Source organism: Dama dama, chromosome 29 (assembly GCF_033118175.1).
Source record: "Dama dama isolate Ldn47 chromosome 29, ASM3311817v1, whole genome shotgun sequence".
Classification (NCBI taxonomy): Eukaryota; Metazoa; Chordata; class Mammalia; order Artiodactyla; family Cervidae; genus Dama; species Dama dama.
In genome coordinates this window covers 47237360-47261425 of record NC_083709.1, presented here as the reverse complement: position 1 = coordinate 47261425, position 24066 = coordinate 47237360, and the positions used below count along the sequence as shown (strand labels likewise).

The following is a 24066-nucleotide window of genomic DNA, read 5'->3' as shown; positions in this document are numbered from 1 at the left end:
CTGAGAAAGTAATATTGCCAGAAAAGCAAAATACTAGAGGGCCAGCCAGTGATCAGATTCTTGAGAATGCACCTACTGAACAGAAACAATATTTCTTGTGTCAGCTGCTATCTACAAATACATACAGTTTAAAATCTCAGATTCATAAAGTGAACTGGCATAAAGTAGTTTTAAAAAATATTAATTTTTCGGAGACTTCCCTGGCAGTCCAGTGCTTAAGACTTTATACTTCCAAGCCGGGGGTACAGGTCCAATATCTGGTCAGGGCACTAAGATCCCATATGCTGCTGAGTGTGGCAAAAAATAAATTAATAATCAAATAAAATAGCCTATAAAAATGATAAAACTAAGTGTTTGTTTCATCATGGGTATAGATTATTATTTTGTTTAAAATGTAAAATAGGAAGCATAGTGCTGCTATAAGATTTCCTTTTATTTTCTCAAAGTGTACCTCCAAATTAATGTTTACTTAATTTTTGTTTTTTAAATTCATTTGGGGGCCCTGGACATACTAAGTGCTCAAATATTTGTGGATTAATATTTGAATGTTTATGCAATTTACTTTAATAGGAAGAAAAAACCCTTATTCATGGGAATGTGTGCGCCAAAAATATTCTTCTTATCAGAGAAGAAGACAGGAAGACAGGAAATCCTCCTTTCATCAAACTTAGTGATCCTGGCATTAGTATTACAGTTTTGCCAAAAGACAGTAAGTTCTACAAGAATCAAATTTAACTTTATTAAGGTTTGCTTGGAAAGAGGCATAAAAATCATGCTGTTAATTTTTCTCAAACACTATTTTATTGACATATTCTTGCTTAATAATAAAATTTAGTTACCATTTTCAGCAACCTAAATTATAGTTACGTCTTAGATTCTTGTCTATTTATCCTTTCTTATGTTTCCATGAACTGTAAAGTGATTTTTTGAAGCAGTTTTAATCCCTAAGTAAGTATGAAATGTCAGGTTTTACCCAATTTTATTGTGGAGTTTTTAAAATATCATTCTTTGAATCACAAGTAAATTTTCTAAATTTTTATTCTCTTTAGTTATTAAATAAAAACTTGAGAAGAAATATTTCTAGTTTAAAATTTTTATTTTGTTTAATTATTCAGCTAATTGACTTCTTAAATTCAGCCATATATTGACTTCTTAAATTCAGCCATATATTGACTTCTTAAATTCAGACATATTCAGCTATGACTTCTTTTTTTTTTTTTCATTTATTTTTATTAGTTGGAGGCTAATTACTTCACAACATTGCAGTGGGTTTTGTCATACATTGACATGAATCAGCCATGGAGTTACATGTGTTCCCCATCCCGATCCCCCCTCCCACCTCCCTCTCCACCCAATTCCTCTGGGTCTTCCCAGTGCACCAGGCCCGAGCACTTGTCTCATGCATCCCACCTGGGCTGGTGATCTGTTTCACCATAGATAGTATAGATGCCATTCTCTCGAAACATCCCACCCTCGCCTTCTCCCACAGAGTCCAAAAGTCTGTTCTGTACATCTGTGTCTCTTTTTCTGTTTTGCGTATAGGGGTATCATTACCATCTTTCTAAATTCCATATATATGTGTTAGTATGCTGTAATGATCTTTATCTTTCTGGCTTACTTCACTCTGTATAATGGGCTCCAGTTTCATCCATCTCATTAGAACTGATTCAAATGAATTCTTTTTAACGGCTGAGTAATATTCCATGGTGTATATGTACCACAGCTTCCTTATCCATTCATCTGCTGATGGGCATCTAGGTTGCTTCCATGTCCTGGATATTATAAACAGTGCTGCGATGAACATTGGGGTCCACGTGTCTCTTTCAGATCTGGTTTCCTCAGTGTGTATGCCCAGAAGTGGGATTGCTGGGTCATATGGCAGTTCTATTTCCAGGTTTTTAAGAAATCTCCACACTGTTCTCCATAGTGGCTGTACTAGTTTGCATTCCCACCAACAGTGTAAGAGGGTTGCCTTTTCTCCACACCCTCTCCAGCATTTATTGCTTGTAGACTTTTGGATAGCAGCCATCCTGACTGGCGTGTAATGGTACCTCATTGTGGTTTTGATTTGCATTTCTCTGATAATGAGTGATGTTGAGCATCTTTTCATGTGTTTGTTAGCCATCTGTATGTCTTCTTTGGAGAAATGTCTGTTTAGTTCTTTGGCCCGTTTTTTGATTGGGTCATTTATTTTTCTGGAATTGAGCTTCAGGGGTTGCTTGTATATTTTTGAGATTAATCCTTTGTCTCTTACTTCATTTGCTATTATTTTCTCCCAATCTGTGGGCTGTCTTTTCACCTTACTTAGTTTCCTTTGTTGTGCAAAAGCTTTTAAGTTTCATTAGGTCCCATTTGTTTAGTTTTGCTTTTATTTCCAATATTCTGGGAGGTGGGTCATAGAGGATCCTGCTGTGATTCATGTCAGAGAGTGTTTTGCCTATGTACTCTTCTTCTGGTCTTACATTTAGATCTTTAATCCATTTTGAGTTAATTTTTGTGTATGGTGTTAGAAAGTGTTCTAGTTTCTCTCTTTTACAAGTGGTTGACCAGTTTTCCCAGCACCACTTGTTAAAGAGGTTGTCTTTTTTCCATTGTACATTCTTGCCTCCTTTGTCGAAGATAAGGTGTCCATAGGTTCGTGGATTTATCTCTGGGCTTTCTATTCTGTTCCATTGATCTGTATTTCTGTCTTTGTGCCAGGACCATACTGTCTTGATGACTGTGGCTTTGTAGTAGAGTCTGAAGTCAGGCAGGTTGATTCCTCCAGTTCCATTCTTCTTTCTCAAGATTACTTTGGCTATTCGAGGTTTTTTGTATTTCCATACAAATTGTGAAATTCTTTGGTCTAGTTCTGTGAAAAATACCATTGGTAGCTTGATAGGGATTGCATTGAATCTATAGATTGCTTTGGGTAGAATAGCCATTTTGACAATATTGATTTTTCCAATCCATGAACACGGTATGTTTCTCCATCTGTTTGTGTCCTCTTTGATTTCTTTCACGAGTGTTTTATAGTTTTTTATGTATAGGTCTTTTGTTTCTTTAGGTAGATGTACTCTACCTAAAAAAGTATTTTATTCTTTTTGTTGCTCTGGTGAATGGTATTGTTTCCTTAATTTCTCTGTTTTTTTCATTGTTAGTGTATAGGAATGCAAGGGATTTCTGCAACTTTACTATATTCATTGATTAGCTCTAATTAGCTCTAATAATTTTCTGGTAGAGTCTTTAGGGTTTTCTATGTAGAGGATCATGTCATCTGCAAACAGCGGGAGTTTCACTTCTTCTTTTCCTATCTGGATTCCTTTTACTTCTTTTTCTGCTCTGATTGCTGTGGCCAAAACTTCCAACACTATGTTGAATAGTAGTGGTGAGAGTGGGCACCCTTGTCTTGTTCCTGATTTCAGGGGAAATGCTTTCAATTTTTCACCATTGAGGGTGATGCTTGCTGTGGCAGCTATGACTTCTTAAAACTTTTCTTTTGTGTTGATAACATCCTTAACAAAGTTAAAGTAAAAATTTCAGTCAGAGGAGTTTTTTTTTGGCCCAAATAGTGTTGTAATTGTGTTTCATTGAATTAGCTAATTTCTCGAATTGAATGCTCTACATTTTGAATCCAGATTTATCAACTTTTGTACATTGATGCATGGTTTCTTTTTTGAGCTAATACTAGTTGAGCTCTGTACCTTTATATGACAGACAGTGAGGACAGGGATTATAGGGCAGAAAATGTTATAGGAATTTAGGTCTGATACTTGGGGATTTTACCCTTTGGAGTGGAATGTGAAGAAAGAGAATATATATACATATGAAGGAGAAAGGACTCTGTACTGTTAAATCTCTTAATTATGCACCAGAAATACTCACATTGCTTTACCAAAATATACCAAAAGATGCAACAGTTTATCATTCTTATTTATTTATTTACTTATTTACATACCTGTTTACTTATATATATCTATCTTCTATCATTCTGTCTATGCCAGAATACCAGAAGGTAAAGTTAAAGTATTCCCTCCTTTTGTGAATACCATTATTTGGATGGGAACAAAGACATCAAAAAACTAACTTGGCCGATCCCATGGTCTGAGCAGAACCTGTGTGTGTCAGTATTGTGCCCAGAATGCCTTGGTATCATCTAGTCATTCATTTGCCTGTTGGCCCTTGTTTTTCATCTACAAGTTAGAGTAGTCACTGCTGTTGAGTCATCCGTACAGATTGAAATGATGTTAACATTACCTTTATTATTTATACATTGTAAAGAAAAAATATATAAAGGAGCAATTTGGGAAAAATTTTATGGGAAAAAAATATTGTGAATGCACAGCTATTAGGAAAGGGTAGAGAGAATGGGGCAGTAGTTGAAACACTATGATTTAATGAAAAATTTAGTCAATCCAGGAGTTATTGTACAGTAACTAATTCTGTGCTATTAACAAATTGTATAACTTCGGGCAAATTATTCAGTCACTATGGGTCTTAATGTTGGCATTGTTAAAGCTGAGATATTGAATTAGGTGATCTCAAAGGTCCCTTCTGGCCCTGAAGCATGTGTATATGCATGAACATACCCCTTCCCCCAAGCAAATTAAAATGATTTGATTTTTCCAATTTGTGTGAAATTATTAACATATATAAGAATTGTTTTATTAAGGGAGTTATTTAAGCTTTTTTTTTTTTTTTTTTACTGTCATTTAAAAGTCCTGCAGGAGAGAATACCATGGGTACCACCTGAATGCATTGAAAATCCTAAAAATCTAAACCTGGCAACAGACAAATGGAGTTTTGGTACCACATTGTGGGAAATCTGTAGTGGAGGAGATAAACCTCTGAGTGCTTTGGATTCTCAAAGAGTAAGTTTATATAAACAGTGAAGTTGTAATTACTTTTGATCCCTCATATTTCTTTCACATTAATTGATATTCTTTAGCCAATTTTATGTTAAAAAGAAGGTTGATATGGCATTTATAATTTATTCTCAACATGTGGTTCTTTAATTATAGAAACTACAGTTTTATGAAGATAGGCACCAGCTTCCTGCACCAAAGTGGACAGAATTAGCAAATCTTATTAATAATTGCATGGATTATGAACCAGATTTTAGACCTTCTTTCAGAGCCATTATAAGAGATCTTAATAGTTTGTTTACTCCAGGTATGTACTGTTGGAGCAGTCTTAATGATGTATTTAATAAATCCTTACTAATTTTGTAATCCCCCTCTGGGAAGTTCCCTGATATCTTTTAGACCCTCTTAATTTCTTACATTCATATGACTTTTTCTACCTTATACGTATTCTAGTCTCATTGATTGTGAAGTATTTTCATAAAAGGCTTTTACCCGTTTAATAACCTCACTTTAGTTGCCAGTTAATGAGTAGTACACTGAGAAACTTATTTGATTTTTTATAAACAATTCATTGTTTTTTAAACTAGCTCTCACATATAGCTGATTAATTTTCTAAACATGAAGTAGATTTTTGTTTGTCCTCTCCTTCTTAAAAAACTTAACTAATATACATGTGTCTGACCCATAAATATTTTCTATTCCAAAACTACTTGCTGTTCTTGTCACAAAAATCAGCATACAAACTTACTTTATAAATATTAAAACTGCCTATTTTGGAAAGTATTCATTTATCCTTTGCAAAAATTTTTACCAAAAACCTGTCCAGTTATGATTCAAGGCTTCCATTAACAATCTAAACGTTCAGAGTTGCCTTGTATCAATTTGTATTTAGTGTTTCTAACTCATGATTATTTTAGTTAGCCTGAATAAGAATAATTTTAACCCAGAGAATAGATTTGCCAGATTATGATAGAAATGTTATTTATTTCTCCAGATTATGAACTATTAACAGAAAATGACATGTTACCAAATATGAGAATAGGTGCCCTAGGGTTTTCTGGTGCTTTTGAAGACCGAGACCCTACACAATTTGAAGAAAGACACTTGAAATTTCTACAGCAACTTGGCAAGGTAAGGTGTCAGATTTTTAAATAATTGAAGTATAATCATAAAACATTTTATTTAGGGGAGAAAAGACTTAAGAGATTCTCTAAAGTTCACTTTCCACAGAGTTTTAGAGTGTATAACCAGCAAGTACCTACTATATAACACAAGAAACTCTGCTCAATATTTTATAACAACCTAAATGAGAAAAGAATTTGAAAAAAGAACAGATACATGTGTATGTGTAACTGAATCACTTTGCTCTACACCTAAAACTAGCACAGCATTATTAATCAACTATACTTCAATATAAAATAAAAAGTTTTTTTAAAGGTGTTTGTAGAAAAAAGGTTTAGTTTTCAGGTTTTGGGGAAATGCTGTGTTAAATAATTGTCTTTACTGAAAAATTTGTTGGAACCTTTAACATGCACTGTATGTTGAACATTTTCAAGAGGAGGATAAATTAAGCTATATTTTTCCCAATTAATTTGATCATGAGATTCTTTCTTGGTAGAGGGCACTTTATGAGATAGAGAAAAGAACAGTTAATAAGCCTTTCCACCTGCCTCCTTTTTTAGTCACCTATGGGAGAAATAATTAATCTGCTTGCTCATTCAGAGTTCAGATGTTGACTGGAGAAGGCATGTTTACTAGCAGACAGTTTCTCTCTGCTGAAAGGTCACACAGTCAGGCATAGCCCACATATTAGGCTGGTAAAAAAGTTATTGTAGTTTCAGACCGTGAATTTGAAGCCATTATAACTAGGCTCAAATACATCTTTATTAATCAAAAAAGGAACCATTACAATCAGCACATTTTTGCCAATGAGAAATAAGTTTGTTTATTCCTATAGCATAAAAATCTGTGCTTCAGGATTTGACTGACTTTTTGGAATGCATTTTCCTTGCAAAAAATCATTGAGATGCTTAAAGAAGTGATAGTCAGTTGGTGAGATGTCAGCTGAATATGGAGAATGAGGCAGAACTTTGTAGCGTGATTCATTCAACTTTTCAAGCATTTGTTGTATCATGTGCGGTTGAGTGTTGTCATGGAGAAGAATTGGGCTATTTCTGTTGACTAGTGCTGGCTTCAAGCACTGTAGTTTTAGGTGCATCTCATCGATTTGCTGGGCATACTTCTCAGATGGAGTGGTTTTGCCAGGGTTCAGAAAACTATAGTGGATCAGACAGGCAGCAGATCACCAAACAGTGATCATGACCTTTTTTGTTAAAACCCTTTGCCAAACCTCCCAAAGTTCGGCTTTGGGAAGTGCTTTGGAGCTTCTTCTCAGTCCCACCACTGAGCTAGTTGTCACTGGTTGTATAGAATACACTTTTCATTGCATGTCACAATCAGATCGAGAAATGGTTCATTGTGGCATAGAATAAGAGAAGACAACACTTCAAAACGATGATTTTTTTGATTTGTGGTTAGCTCATGAGGCACCCAGCTTTTTCACCTTTCCAGTTTGCCTCAAATGTTGAATGACCATAGAATGTTCTTTGGCAACTTTTTGTGTAGTTGTAAGAGGATCAGCTTTGATGATCCTCTGAATTGGTCGTTGTCAACTTAAGATGGCCAGCCACTGTGCTCCTCATTGTCAAGACTCTCAACTCCGTTGCAAAACTTCTTGAACCACCACTGCACTGTACATTTGTTAGCAGTTCCTGGGCCAAATGCATTGTTGATGTTGAGAGTTGTCTATTCTGCATTATGACCCATTTTGAATTGCTCAAATTTGTTTTTTGTCTAACATCATTTCCCTAGTCTAAAATATAAAATAAACAGCAAGTAATAAGTCATTAGCAAAATGCCATAAAGCGAGAAATGTGCATTAAAATGATGTGTAACATAATCACATTTGTTTAAGAATGTATTCCAGTATCAAATAGCAGAGTTCAATGCAAAACCACAATTACTTTTGCAGCAACCTATATTTTAAGTAAGATAGAAAAGGCTTACTTCTTAGTTGGTCCAATCATAGTGGTAAGCCCTCATTCTTCCTCTAAGTTTGGTAGTATAGGGTTCTGTATCATGTGGCCTTATGAACTGGATTTTTGGCGTGGATGCAATGTGAAGGCCTCACGTAGGTATTGAATCTAAACTAAATATTCTGATCCAGTCTTACCAGAGCTAAACATTGGGGGTTATATTATACATTGGCTTAGTTTTATTAATACTTTGATGTCATCCTTTGTACAATATTCTTGGGAATGTTTCAGAGAGTGTAGCAATGACAAAAAAAACAGTCTAGGTATTTGGTATATTCATTATCTATTGCTGTGCAACAAATTACCCTAAAACTTAACAGCTGAAAAAAAAAAAAAAACATTTGTTAGGTGAGTCAGGAATCTAGGAGCAACTTAGCTGGATGATTCTAGCACAGGGTCTCTCAAAAGACTGCAACCAAGGTATCAGCCAGGTCTTGCAGTTTTATTTGAAAGCTTAACTAGGGAAAGACTTACTTTCAAGCTTGTCACATGGCTATTGATAGGCCTCAGAATATCTGCTTGCTAGCTCACTTACATGGGCCTCTCCACAGGCTGCCTATCAACATGGGCGCTGAGAGCAAACACCCAAGATTGAAGGCATGGTCTTTTTATAGCCTTGGCTCAGGCATGGCATCTTCTAACTCTTGCCATATTCTGTTCACTGTCAGTTCAGTTCAGTCGCTCAGTCATGTCCAACTCTATGTGACCCCATGGACTGCAGCACGCCAGGCTTCCCTGTCCATCACCAGCTCCCAGAGCTTGCTCAAACTCATGTCCATCGAGTCGGTGATCCCATCTAACCGTCTCATCCTCTGTCATCCCCTTCTCCTCCTGCCTTCAGTCTTTCACTGTCTTTCACTTTCAGTCAATGTTCACTATAAATGAGTTTATAGCCTACACTCAAAGGAACGGGATTTTAAAAGAGCTTGGATATCAGAATGTAGAGAATATTGGGAGATAATCACAGAAGCTACCAATGACACAGCATGGCCTTGGCTTAAGCAGCAGACATTTTTTTCTCAAAGTTCTCGAGATAAGTCTTAAGATCAAGGAAGGTTCCAGTAGGGTTTGGTTTCTGGTGAAGACTCTCTGCTTAGCTTGCCACCTGGCAACTTTCTCACTATGTCCTCATGCGGCCGAGAGCACTGGTGTCTCTTCTTCTTGTAATGGCACTAGTCTTACAGGATGAAGGCCTCACTCTTACGACCTTATTTAACTTTTATTACCTCTTCAGAGGCCCTGTCTCCAAAAGCACTCACACTGGGGTTAGGGCTTTATCATACAAATTTGAGGAGATGGGGCATGGACATTCAGTCCATAACAGACCCTTATTCCATGCAGCTCACTGACAGTGATATCAAAGTCTATATTGTGAAAAAGAAAAGTTCTTCCTGGTAGTTAGTGACAGAAATTTAGAAATCCCCTGGCATGTCCTTTAGCTTATCTTAAAAAATAATGTTTATGATCTGTATAATCAGAATTTGTAATTTTTCTAGAAAACTTGAGATTTCTATCTTAATGTGATATGTGTTGTTTAAGGGTAATTTTGGGAGTGTGGAGATGTGCCGGTATGACCCTCTACAAGACAATACTGGGGAGGTGGTGGCTGTGAAAAAGCTCCAGCACAGTACTGAAGAGCACCTCAGAGACTTCGAAAGAGAAATTGAAATCCTTAAATCCTTGCAGCATGACAACATTGTAAAGTACAAAGGAGTCTGCTACAGTGCTGGTGTGTTGTCCATTGATGCTTTTTTTGAACTTAGGATATGTCTTTGGCATACTGGGTAATAGAAACCTATGATGTCTCCAGATCTGGACTTAAAATATTCCAGTGTCCAGAGAAGGAAACATTCTGGATGACTGGAGACTGTGTTTGGTGTTGGTGGGCTGTGACTATAGGGAATCCTCGATTACTTGGCTGATCATTCTTTTCACTGAGGATGGTGGTTGCCATTTTTGCTTTAGTGTACCAAGGGAATATCATTTCTAAAGAAAGAAATTGTTCATATTTTCTATGAAAATATTATTTTTTAATTAGATCCTTTTTACTCAGTATAGAGGAAGAGAAAGTAAGTTTTTGCATCAGCTTATTTTGATTTGCATAAATGGTTACAGGAGATTAAAACATAAGTATTTCTAAAACTTTCTGTTCAGACCATTTTGAATCAGAAAGTTAGTGTTCCTAACTACCACATGACTTTTAATTTATAATCAGGTTTTGTCATCTTAGACTCAGATTTTATATCTCTTTAGGTCATTCATATACAGTTGTCTTATATTAGTTCATCAATAAAACATGGCAGAATAAAACATTATGTTCTCATTTGTGTGTTAATAGGCCGGCATAATCTAAGATTAATTATGGAGTATTTACCATATGGAAGTTTACGAGACTATCTCCAAAAACATAAAGAACGGATAGATCATAAAAAACTTCTGCAGTACACATCTCAGATATGCAAGGTACCTAATATCCTGGCTATTTGTTGTAAATGAAGAGAGTTTGTGCTTAGTTGCTCAATCATGTCTGACTCTTTTGCGATCGCATGGACTATAGCCCGCCAGACTCCTTTGTTCATGGGTTTCTCTAGGCAAGAATATTGGAGTGGGTAGCCATTCCCTTCTCCAAGGGATCTTCCTGACCCAAGGATCAAACCTAGGTCTCCTGTATCACAGGTGGATTCTTTACCATCTGAGCCACCAGGGAAGCCCAAATAAAGAGAATACGTTGAAGTAATTATTAAGAAATAATATAATTTTTTCTATTTTCTCTAGAATTTTCCTTAGATAATTAAGGGAGTAGGTACAGAAGACTAAATTGTTTATGTTTATAAAGCTGGCTGAAAGAAAAATGTTATTTTATCCATAGGGTATGGAGTATCTTGGTACAAAAAGGTATATCCACAGGGATCTGGCGACAAGGAATATACTAGTGGAGAATGAAAACAGAGTTAAAATAGGAGATTTTGGATTAACCAAAGTCTTGCCACAAGACAAAGAGTACTACAAAGTGAAAGAGCCTGGTGAAAGTCCCATATTCTGGTGAGTATGTTTTAGTACCATAAAATGAAGTTTTGGAGCATAGACTTCAAACTTTATTTTTATTTTTAATAGTTTGTCATTTATATATTTATAATAATAATCAATGAAGTTACTCCCTATGTTTTCCTATGGGAATTTTATGGTTTTAGGTCAAACATTCAAGTTTTTAATCTGTTTTGATGTTAATTTTTATATGTGGTGTAAGGTAATGGTCTAATTTCATTCTTTTCCATGTATCTGCCCAGTTTTCTCAACACCGTTTATTGAACTGTCCTTTTCGCCATGCTGCCTCCAGCTTTGTTCTTTATCAAGGTTGTTCCCTTTCTCAAAGGATCTTTTGTAGTTTCATACAAATTTTAGAATTTTTTCTAGTTCTGTGAAATATGCCGTTGGAATTTTGATAAGAATTGCAATAGATCTGTAGATTGCTTTGAGTGCTGTTGTTGTTCAGTAGCCACGTTGTGTCTGACTCTTTGTGACCCGTGGACTGTAGCACACCAGGCCTCCCTGTCCTTCACCATCTCCCGGAGTTTGCCTAAGTTCATGTCGATTGTATCAGTGATGCCATCTAGCTGTCTCATCCTCTGATGCCCTCTCCTCCTTCTGCCCTCAATCTTTCCTAGCTTCAGGGACTTTTCCAATGAGTCAGCTGTTTGCATCAGGTGACCAAAATACTGGAGCTTCAGCTTCAGCCTCAGTCCTTCCACTGAGTATTCAGAGTTGATTGACTGATTTTGATCTCTTTGCTTTAAGATTGACTGGTTTGGTTTCCTTGCTGTCCACAGGACTCTCAAGAGTCTTGTCCAGCACCACAGTTTGAAAGCATCAATTCTTTGGCACTCTACCTTCCTTATGGTCCAGTTCTCACATCCATACATGACTACTGGAAAGACCATAGCCTTGACTATATGGACCTTAGTCAGCAAACTGATGTCCTTCCTTTTTAGTATACTGTCTAGGTTTGTTACAGCTTTCTTCCAAGAAGCAAGCATCTTCTAATTTCATGGCTGCAGTCACCATCCACAGCGATATTAGAGCCCAAGAAGAGGAAATCTGTCACTGCTTCCACCTTTTCCCCTTCTCTATTTGCCATGAAGTGATGGGATCAGATGCTGTGATCTTGGTTTTGTAATATTGAGCTTTAAACCAGCTTTTTCATTCTCCTTTTTAGAGGTTCTTTAGTTTCTCTTTGCTTTCTGCCACTAAAATGGTATCATCTGCATATCTGAAGTTGTTATTTCTCCCGGCAGTCTTGATTACAGCTTATAACTCATCCAGCCCAGCATATCGCATAATGTGCTCTGTGTATAAGTTAACAGGGTGACAATAAACAGCCTTTACATACTCCTCTCTCAATTTTGAACCAGTCAGTTGTTCCATATAAGGTTCTAGCTGTTGCTTCTTGACTGGCATACATGTTTCTCAGGAGACAGGTAAGATGGTCTGGTATTAACATCTCTTAAAGAATTTTCCAGTTTTTTGTGATCCACACTGTCACAGACTTTAGCATAGTCAGTGAAACAGGTAGATATTTTTCTGGAATTGCCTTGCTTTCTCTTTGAACCAGTGAATGTTGGCAACTTGATCTCCAAGTTGTTCTCCAACTTGATCTCCTGCTTGTTCTTGCTTGAACATCTGGAAGTTCTCGGTTCATGTAGTGCTGAAGCCTAGCTTAGGGGATTTTGAGCATAACCTTACTAGCACGGGAAATGAGTGCAATTGTCTGGTAGTTTGAGCATTCTTTAGTACTCCGCTTCTTGGGAATTGAGATGAAGATCAACTTTTTCCTGTCCTGTGGCCACTGCTGAGTTTTTTCAAACTTGCTGACATATTGAGTGCAGCACTTTAATAGTTTTCTAGGTTGGTCATAGCTTTTCTTCCAAAGAGCAAGCATCTTTTAATACCGTGGCTGCAGTCACCATCCAGTGATCTTGGAGCCTAAGAAAATAAAATCTGTCAGTTTCCATTGTTTCACCATCTATTTGCCATGAAGTGATGGGATCAGATGCCATGATCTTAGTTTTTTGAATGTTGAGTTTTAAGCCAGCTTTTTACTCTCCTCTTTCACCTTCATCAAGAGGCTCTTGAGTTCTTCACTTTCTGCCATTTTCAGTCTTTATTTCTGCCCTCATCTTTGTTATTTCCTTCCTTCTAATAACTTTGGACTTTGATCTTTTTCTGGTTACTTTAGGTGTAAATTCAGATTATTTGTGAGATTTTTCTTGTTTATTGAGGTAGGCCTGTATTGTGAGCTTCCTTCCAAGAACTACTTTTGGTTCATTCAGTAGATTTTGGTGTGCTTTATTTCTGTTTTCATTTGTCTTTGGATTTAATTTTTCTCTTTTGATTTCTTCATTGACCTATTAGTTGTTTAGTAGCTTGTTGTTTATTTTTAAAATTTTATGTTTATTATTTTTGGCTGCACTGGATCTTTGTTGCTATGCGCCAGCTTTCTCTAGTTGTGGCTAGCAGGGGCTGTTTTCTAACTGCAGTGCCCTGGCTTCTATTGTGGTGGCTTCTCTTGCTGGCTAGCACAGGCTCTCGGCTGTGCAGGCTTCAGCAGCTGTACACGGCTCGGCAGCTGCAGCTGGTCGGCTGCAGAGCAGACTCCGGAGCTGTGGCACATGGGCCCAGTTGTCCCGTGGTGGAGGCAGCCTTCTTGGATGGGGAGCTGAACCAGTGTCGCTGTATTGCAAGGTGGATTCTTAACCACAGGACCACCAGGGAAGCCCCAGCATGTTGTTTAATCTTCATATTTCTGTGGTGGTCCAATTTTCTTATTGTGATCTCTAATTTCATACCATTATAGTTGGAAAAGATGCTTGATATGATTTCAGTCTTCTTGAATTATTGAGACAACTTGTGGCTTAATATGTGATCTATCTTGGAGTGTTTGTTCCATGTGCACCTTAGAAGAATGAGTATTCTGTACATACCTTTGAACTCCATCTCATCTAATATGTCATTTAAGGCCAGCTGTTTCCTTATTAATTTTTCTGTGAATTATCTATCCACTGCTGTAAGTTGGGTGCTAAAGTCCCCTACTGTTGTTATTGTATTGCTTTTAATTTCTCCCTTTAGGTCTGATAATATTTGCTTTATATATTTTGGTGCTCCTATGTATGTATAAATGTGTATTTATAAATATATTTTTCCTTCCATCTAGTCTGTGTGTGTTTTTACCTCTGAAATGAATCTCTTTTATGTATACATAGATAGATACACACGTGATGGAACTGTATGTACATACACATACAGTGGAATACTACTTAGCCTTAAAAAATAATGAAATTTTGTCATTTGCAACAACATGGTTGAACTTAGAGGGTCAGACAGAGAAAGATAAATACTGTATGATATCACTTATATTTGGAATCAAAAATACAACAAACTAGTGAATGTAACAAAAAAAGAAGCAGACTCACAGATACAGAGAGTAAACTAGTGGTTACAAGTAGGGAGGGGCATTATGGGGGTGGCCGAATGGCAGGTACAAACTACTGGATGTAAGATAGGATACAGGGATATATTTGTTCAACATGGAGAATATAGCTAATATTTTGTAAATGGTATATAACCTTTAAAAATCATATAAAAATTTTTTAAAAGTCAGGTGCAAAAAAGGTGTATTAAACCAACATTAAAGAAACAACAATGTAAAACATACTACTCTAAATACAAAATTTGTTGTTTTGGAAAATAGTTATTTTTTATAAAAATATTATTTATGCTAGTATTACTGGGTTTATTGTTATTTTTAATGATACTTTTACGTCTCCTTGGTTTTGAAATCTAATATGGTAAATATTAGTAGATACAACCCACATAAACAAAAGCTTTGGGGGCACGTCCGTAATTTTTTAGTGTATCAGGGACTTCACACCAGAACTGGTGAGAGAGGACTAGGTAGACAACTTTTTCAGGTATCTAGGTCATTGATTTTGAAACCGTTTGTGCATATATACTCATTGAAAGAATTATCAAAAACTATATTCTTTATGAAACATTTAAAAATTTTATGTGGTTGTAAATATTTTGTAAAGTATTATAAATAATGACATTAATACAAGACATATCAATCCTTCAGAGGTATACAGTAAAATCCAAATGCCACAGCGACTTGATACCGATTGTCACCCACTTAAAAAGGTATAGGAAGAGACTTTCTTTTTGATAGAAACTTTTTGTTATTCCTTTTTCTCTTTAAAATTATGTTTACACCTCCCTTCTCAGAATTCTGCATAATGTATTTTATTTTGCACTTGGAATCTATCTTGATAATCTCCTTTGTAACCAAAATACATATATAAATTGAATTAATTTTAAAATTTCCTGTGACCACAAAACTATTCATTTTTTTTCTTCTGGATTGAATTATCACTGAAGTTACTGCCAGGGTGCAATTTCCAATGCAATATAAATGAATTATTAATTTAGATTAGTAATTTGAATAGTTCTTTAAAAAATTTTATTGCAATCATTTCTTAATGAGATATGGAGTTTTTTTTTTCCCCTCTCCAACTAGTCCGTATAGCCTTAGATAAATATTTACTTGTATAATGGGACCAGATTCAACGTAAATTCCAAGTTTATTTTTGTTTTTGTAAACACAGAGAAAACTTTTTTGTATAAATGAGATGGGAATGGAAGGAGTTTTGTTATAACAATGTCATTCACGTTTATGACTTGTGATAAGCAAAACAGTATACAGTGATCTACCAATAGAATTTGTTAGCTGGCAGTTTCATTAGATCCATTCTGTTTTCAATTTCATAGAAAACAAAGAATTAAACCCACTTGATTTTCAGAAGTGGATTGACTACCCAGTCATTAGGGTCTTTCATTTTCTCAGTTTCCAGGAAGTATGCCAAAAAATTTTTTTCAAATTAATTCAAACCATGGTATTACTCTCATGTAGAGGCATCTTGTATATACATTTATAAAAGTTAAAAAACAGAATATTATTAATTTCAATACAGTATTTTACAAAACATTTTATCATTTTTAAATACATGATTTAAATATGACAATCCCTTGCACTATCTCAAAGATTGAGTCACTTAATGAAGAATGTCCTTCATTCAGTCTGCTTAGCAATACCAGTCCTCATAAACAAATACACTTATTTTCTGACAGAAAAAACCTTAGTTCATTTTTCAGTTCAAGTAATTAATGTTATGAAATACTCTTTTTAAAAAAATCATAAACTATAGAACACATGTGCAGAGAGACATGTTTACAATGAAGCTAACAAAGCATATCTGTCAGAGTTCCTTCCTTTTGAGATTCTTTCTTTTCTAATTTTAAATATTCACTTTCATACCTAACTTTATATTCTTATCATAAAGAAAGCCCCTAAAGCTTTGAGCCCTATATTTCTTCCTGAATATCTGGAAAGATTAATCACAAAGGAAGTCAGGATAAGCTTATGTGCGTGCATGCATGCTAAGTCGCTTCAGTTGTGTCCGACTCTGCAACCTCATGGACTGTAGCCTTCCTGTCCAGAGGAGGACTGCAGGCTCCTCTGTGGGATTCTCCAGGTGAGGATAGTGGAGTGGGTTGCCGTGCCCTCCTCCAGGGCAGGATAAGCTTAAGATGATATATATTTAGTAAAAAATTTCATTATTAAATAATTAAGATAAATTGCTTCTTATTATTTAAATTTCCAATATATAATACAGAATAAAATATAGTTAAGATTTATGTTTTATGAAGTAAGGCATATGGTAAAAGGCCTGTTACTCCTTCAGTAAACAAATGTTTTAGGGAAATTGAACTCTGATGTTTGACTTTGGGCTGCTCAGTCGCGTCAACTCTTTGCAACCCGTAGACTGTAATTCATCAGGGATTTTCCAGGCAAGAATACTGCAGTGAGTTTCCATTTCCTTCTCCAGCATATCTTCCCCACCCAGTGATCCAGCCCATGTCTCTTGCATCTCCTGCATTGATAGGTGGATTCTTTACCAGTATCGCCACTTGGGAAGCCTGATGTTTGATTTTGGGGATTCACTAATAAGAAGCTTGTATAAAAATCAGAAACCATATCATTGTCATCATGATCAAAATTTTATGTATTTAATGAAAAAGAAAGCTATATACTTCTAGAAACTAATCAGATAGTTAGCATATTGTTTTATTTTCATAGTAGCAAGTAAAAATTCCAAGTGTTTTATATAAGTAAATGAGGTCAACTAATTTTTATATAAATATTTCAGAAGGAGTTGATAGAATATATTTTAACTGACTTATTGAAAAGCAAACACTACATGTAAAGTTTGAAAGAAATCATAATTTTTATCCATAGGATTTAGCCACCATATTTTTTAAAATATGTAATTTCATTTAAAAGAATCATTGTCATCTACATTGCTTTTATTGTTCAAAAGTGTTGTTTAGCTTACAGCTTGCCCTGTAGGTTCTTCTTTGTATTAAGAACTAAGAGAAAATGCTTCTGCTGACATTTTTTTTTTTAATTATTAAAGCACGGTTTTGAAGTAATGGAGAATCCTTATACTGTTCTTGCTATAGAGCCCCTTGGAAAATATTTGTATGTTTTTCTGCTTACTCCTCACCTGGTTTGAAGAACTCTGTACTAGTCATGAGATAAGGATCTAACCGAAGACTGTAATGGCATTATTGGATTGGGAGGCTGATTGGAGACATATCTAAGACATACTAAAGAAACTTAGTGACTCAGTAGACTTTGGAGTGAAAAATGAGTCAAATATAATTCTTAAGATTTTCAGTTTAGGGAGTTAGATAGATTTGATGCCATTCATTGATTGCACAGAGAAGGTAAAATAATCTTGTACAGGTTGGCTGGATTTCTTTTTGTTCATGGAACTTTAACGCGTGAATTTTCAGTAAGTCTGAAACACAAAAGAAGCGTCAAAGATTAAGTGGCTGTAAATTTGGGAGATCTTAGTGTGTAAGTGGATGACACTATCTTAGGAAATTTTTTGAAAGAGAGGAAAAGCTCTAATGATGGAACTTGGGGAAACCCAACTTTAGAGAATGGAGAAAAGGAGGGAACGTGCTGGGTAAATGTTATTAAAAACAAATCTCCTCTCAACCCAGAAAGTCTCTCCCCCGAAACAGAATAGAAAGAAAACAGTTTCATTACTGAATAAACATTAATCCAGAAAGTAATATGCATCGTAAGCAGTCTGCTAAGATTGCCAAAAAACAGAAAGAAATCTCACTCTTGGATATGGCCAAGCCAATTCAACTCGTTTCATATATGTTCTCAGGATAAACAGTAACTAGTCCTAAAGTAAGAGGACTTGACAGCATCATCTGTCACACGTAAGTTCATCCTAAATTCACTTATTAATAGGAGTTCCCATTTGTGTTAGCTAATTGGCTTTATCCAAAGAAAAAATAAACTTTTCATACCTTTATGATAGGAGATAGTTTTGCAACTTGCAGGAGGCACCAGCCCAAGTTAGGCTCCTACCCTCCCACTTAAACTGGGATGTAGGGGCATGATCTTCCTTGATAACTGCATTCTAAAGAGGTGGTTTACAGGTTCTTGAGAAAGACATTGCTATATGTAAACCTGGCAAAAGGCTTTTAAGCAAAAGCCTTTAAAAAGATTTTTACATATATTTCAAAGAGAGAATTCACAATTCTAAATTTTCTAAAGTAAATGAGAGAGTCTTTTCCCTCCTTTTCTACGTGGGCTTCTTTTTTCCTTTGTATTTATCCTTACATATGTAATGTGAAAATGAAGGGAGAAATTACAGAGTGCTTTCATGAAAACCAAAGTAAGAGAATATTTTGCAAAGGTTGAGGGAGTAGTACTCTGCAAGGAGGTTATATTCCATTTGTGGGATAAACTAACATAACATAACTAAATATGTAAATTTTTAAAATAAATATAAAAATAATAGAGCATTACATGGTTGTGTAGTATAGACTGAAAGTACTGTAGAAATTCAGTAGCATGAGGTCATTAAGACCTTAACTAGTTAGAGGAGGCTTTCTGGAAGTGAGAAACCATAGGCTGAAGGAGAGAAGGATATTTTGAAGGAGAGATTCAGTTTATATAATTTATATTTTAAATCCCAGTTTAAAACAGATCTTTCATTATTCTCTGTAATGAATATAAACAGAATATAAACGTTGTGGACCATGATGGTCATAATCCATTGGCCAAAATTCTCCCTTGGGTAGTGTTAATACTTGAGGGAAAGGATGACACCATTTTCCCCTGTGACTTTCTATTTTCTATGTTCCCTCTTTAATCACCCCCTTTCAGATTAACAGTTATTTGTTTTATATGTTAATAGTTTCAAGTCTTCTCCAGCTTAAAAGGCACTTTTTTCTTTAGGATACTTGCATGCATGCCAAGTCACTTCAGTTGTGTCTGACTCTCTTTGACCTTATGGACTGCAGCCTGCCAGGCTCCTCTGTCCATGGGATTTTCCGAGCAATACTAGAATGGATTGCCATGTCCTCCTCCAGGGAATCTTCCCAACTCAGGGATCGGACCCTATTCTCCTGCATTGCAGGCAGATCCTTTACCATCTGAGCCACCAGGGAAGCCCCCCCTAGGATACTTACCTGGATTCATTTTAAGCTTAACTTGGAAAGATCAGCTTTTTTTTTTTTTTTCATTTCTTTGAAAGTACTGTGCAATTAACCCTGGTGTTAAGGAGACAAAATTAATTTTTTTTTCTTGGCTTTCAGTTATCTTTGTGTGTTGTGGTTCCCAAGACCACCCTCAGGTTTGATCATCACTGGAAGGACTCATAGGACTCAGCATACTGTCATAAGCATAACTATGACTCTTACAGAGGAAGGATGGAAAGCAAAATCAGCAAAAGGAAAAGACTGTGCAATGCCTGGAGGAAACCAAGCACATGTTTTCAAGTGTCTTCTCCCAGTGAAGTCAGATGGGACACACTTAATTCCCCCAGCAATAAATTCTGACTACATGTGCAAAATGTCATCTACTAAGGAAGCTTAATAGAGACACAGTGCCCACAGTTTTTATTAGAACTGACCCATGTAGATATTTTCTGTCTGGCATATACAAAAACTCTAGATTCACATTGTCTATGGAAGTGGTTTAGGTGCAGTAAGCCACTTCTGTCATTTAGGGATTGTGGAAACCCTCCTGAATCTAACATCCCAGGTACCAGTCAAGTGTCAGCATTCAACCACAGACCTTTTTGATGATTGCAAACTTAGGCCTGATGTGTTAGCCCTTTTCTCTACACCTTGTTGTTTTGTTTTTAAATCCAGTGATTTGCAGGTAAAATCGAGAGCTGGCACATCAAGTAACACTTTTAAGTATTTTACAGGTATGCACCAGAGTCACTGACAGAGAGCAAGTTTTCCGTGGCCTCAGATGTTTGGAGCTTCGGAGTGGTTCTCTATGAACTCTTCACGTACATTGAGAAGAGTAAAAGCCCGCCAGCGGTCAGTATGCTTTCTGTTTACTTTCAATGTTTTTTAACATGAGAAAAGCTTTTCCAAAGAGTAATAGTAAACTTAGGGTTATTTTACGAGTTCCTATTGGTTATTTATAAGACAACAAGCAACAAAATAACCCCCAAACTAACGCATTAAATTAACTTGAGGTTTTAAAAGGTGGGGATTGTAGTAGTTTAATATATTCTCTTAATATTATTTTTAGTAAATCCAATAAACTCATTCATCCCAGGAATTATTGCAAATGTTAAACCTTTTAAAGCAATATTTTTTCTATTCATTGTATAATTTTAATATAGGACAGTATAGAAAAGAAAATGAAAGTAGTCTCTAATTCAGCTACTTAGAGGTAACCACTTTAATATTGTAGTCTGTTTTCTTTCAGGAGTCTTTTAATTTTATATGTAAAAATTAAATTTTATTTGTTTTATTTATAAAAGAAGTCACACTGTACAGTTTGCTTTCCTGCTTCTTCATTACAGATTATAACATGGACATTTTCCTATGTTAATAAATATTTACTACAAATATGACTTCTAATATCTTGGTGGTGTTTCAACATAAGGATATAGTTTCTGGACAGTCATTTTCCGTTTTTCAGCCTTTTAAGTAACACTCATTGAACATAGTGGCTATCCTTATATATAAATATTTATGTTTATCTCTGGTTGTCATCTTAGAGTGAAAATGTAATTATATATGAAACATTATGAACTCTTATATATAAAAGATTTTGATGATTTCAAAATGCTCTCCAGGAAATCTGTATCTCAATTAGACTCTCAGTAACTGTGCATAGGGCTATATATTTTATCATTTGTCAGTGTTGACTATTACATTTCCACGCAGTTTTGCCAAATTGATGGGAGAGAAGTTGTACCGATTTGATTTTAATTTGCATTTCTGCCTTTAGTGTGATTGAGTACATATTTATTGGGCGTTTGGTGTATGTGCATGTGTGCATTGTAGCCTCATGTACTTTGCCCATTTTTATATTGGTAATTTTTCTTACCAATATACAAGAGTCTTCTGTATCTAAATAAATGTGTTCATTGTAACTATTCCTCTACCTTATGGTTCAGACTTTAATCTTATGAATTTTAAACATATGAACATTTCTCCATTGCATTTATGCTTTAATATTCATTCTGCATTTTTTATGTCCTCTTCTACATTCAACTTTTTATTTCAACTGAAATGTGATATGATGTGTTCAAACACAGTGTGTTTTTAGTTCACTGGTTTTGAATTCTTCTCAGGGTATTTGTGTTGAGGGTGTTACAGTTACAGAAACGGCATTATAGAGGTTCCACATTTAACAATATTTTATGAAGTATGACTGACAAGGAAGTTTTTGAAGTTAAAATAGTCTTGTTTTTAAAAGATTCAAGGTAAGGAAACATACATACACAGGAATTTTCCCATTTACTGGAAGAAATTGAGAATTCTGCTTCAAATTAAATGTACCAAAAATATGTCATTGAAAAGTGGGTTTGTGTTTCAGGAATTTATGCGTATGATTGGCAATGACAAACAAGGACAGATGATTGTGTTTCATTTGATAGAACTCCTGAAGAATAATGGAAGATTACCAAGACCAGATGGATGCCCAGATGAGGTAACAAAATTTTTTTTATCCACAGTAATCATGCATTTTCTTTCTCTTTTTACCCCAGGATTTCAGGTCAGTTTATGCAGTTCACTGGACTTTTAGATAAATAGCATAAACATGACTGTGGATGTAGATATAGCCATGACATATGCCTCTATCAAAAAATTAAGTGGGAGTTCCGAATTCATGTCTTCACCAATTAAAAAATGGCGCTTTGTGTTCATTGTAATTTTGGTTTATTTTTCCTTTTACAGATTTATGTGATTATGACAGAATGCTGGAACAATAATGTAAGCCAGCGCCCCTCTTTCAGAGACCTAGCTGTTCGAGTTGATCAAATAAGGGACAACATGACTGGATGAAAGAAATGAACTTCACTCTGAGACCAGAATAGACTTATAGAACAAAGTTTTGTATTTCATATTGCTGTGGACTATTGTTATGTATATGATTATTATGTATATCACAATATTAGCCAGCAAAAGTGTGGAAATACCTGCTTAAAACTTTCAAAGTTTAGTGAGTTTTTCTTCATGAGGATACCAGCCAAAAACATTGATGGAAAGTCCTTAGCAAAGAGTTTTGTAAAATATTTCGGGAACCTGATCAGTCAGTTAACATTACTTTTCTTTGGCAAAAAAAAGAAAATTAGACATTTTTCAACTAAGAATTATGAGAGATTAAAAAATTGTAAATTTTAAATATATACAGAATACATATGTACAGTTTTTACCATAGTGAATGTATGACACCTTGGCGTCTTGTGTGATGTTTTACACAAGGGCTGGTATTCATAAATAATGTTTTCTAATTTTTCCGTAGTTGATCTATGATAACTTCACTCTATAGACAAATTAAGATGCTCAGATAATTGAATATGCACCTTTTTGTCCTTGCACATCTATGTCACTGGCCAGCAATATAAACAGGTGTATACTTTAGCTTGTTGTTCTGTGTACTGTAAATATTTTTCAAAGCAAAGGGAACAAATGTTTAGTTTTATTTGTATAGGGAATTTTCCTGACCCTCTAGAATACATTTTGAAATGGAACAAGTTTACAAAGATTAACACAATATATTTTCTTATTTGTCTCCCTTGTATTTGTTTATGGCACGTATGTTTTTTAAATAGAACTATCTCCAGATTTTTCTAAGACTACCATGAACAGTTTTCTTTCAAAATTTTGAGATTACAAATGCCAGGAATATTGTCATCCCTTGAGCTGTATGTTGGTTGCCAATAAGATTCTTCAATCCCTGGGACCTATGGTCATGCATTAAATTTAAGTGTAAGCTATAATATAGATTTTGTTTTTCATATATATAAGCCTGCTAAGATGCACAGTGGGTTAGGAATTTTTTTCTAAAGAATGTATATTTTAGGGATTTCAGAAATCTATTGCAGTCATAAAAGAGATCTTTTTTGTTGTTGTTAGATTCTGATATACAAGGGAGAAATTAAATTGATTTTTTAAAATGCTTATTAATTTTATTCAAAAATGCCAGTAGAAAATTCTTAATGTATATCTTGAAGAAAAATGAGTGTTTTCAATTAAGTATAAAGGGTTGTTTATTATTGTTGTCATTTTAGTGCTACTCCATTTTAGACATCATACCTAAAATATGGTGCGTTTGTGTGTGTGTGTGTTATTTATACAAAGTTAAAAATACTTGGAATTTTGGTTAGAAAGAAAATAGTTCATTTTCAGTGCTATATTCTTCTTTTTTTTTTTTTAACTTAAAGACTTTAGATTATCTAACTTTCAGAGCTGATTTTTAAATGCATATTATATAAGAAAAAAAAATGCCTCACACATAAAGTTTGAGTTTTTTTGTTGGAAGGGAAGGGAAGAGATGCTTTTTATGTTATCTTTAGAGTATTTGGCCTTCCTTCATAGCTCAGTTGGTAAAGAATCTGCCTGCAATGCAGGAGACCCCGGTTCGATTCCTGGGTTGGGAAGATCCCCTGAAGGAAGGATAGGCTACCCACTCCAGTATTTTTGGGCTTTCCTTTTGGCTAAGCTGGTAAAGAATC

General features: G+C 35.2%; 1 protein-coding gene across 3 annotated transcripts in view; it reads left to right on the top strand.

The window, feature by feature from the left end:
* JAK2 (Janus kinase 2) overlaps positions 1-23123 on the top strand; it is a 94077-nt gene extending 70954 nt beyond the window's left edge. For all 3 annotated transcript variants that reach the window (XM_061132840.1, XM_061132841.1, XM_061132842.1), the window contains 10 exons: positions 571-709; positions 4699-4850; positions 5001-5151; positions 5839-5975; positions 9479-9668; positions 10278-10402; positions 10809-10981; positions 20290-20407; positions 21924-22037; positions 22286-23123. In XM_061132840.1, coding sequence (XP_060988823.1) covers positions 571-709; positions 4699-4850; positions 5001-5151; positions 5839-5975; positions 9479-9668; positions 10278-10402; positions 10809-10981; positions 20290-20407; positions 21924-22037; positions 22286-22393 — 1407 coding nt within the window. In that variant the 3' untranslated portion in view covers positions 22394-23123. The remainder of the gene's footprint in view (positions 1-570; positions 710-4698; positions 4851-5000; positions 5152-5838; positions 5976-9478; positions 9669-10277; positions 10403-10808; positions 10982-20289; positions 20408-21923; positions 22038-22285) is intronic.
* The last annotated feature ends 943 nt before the right edge of the window (positions 23124-24066 follow it).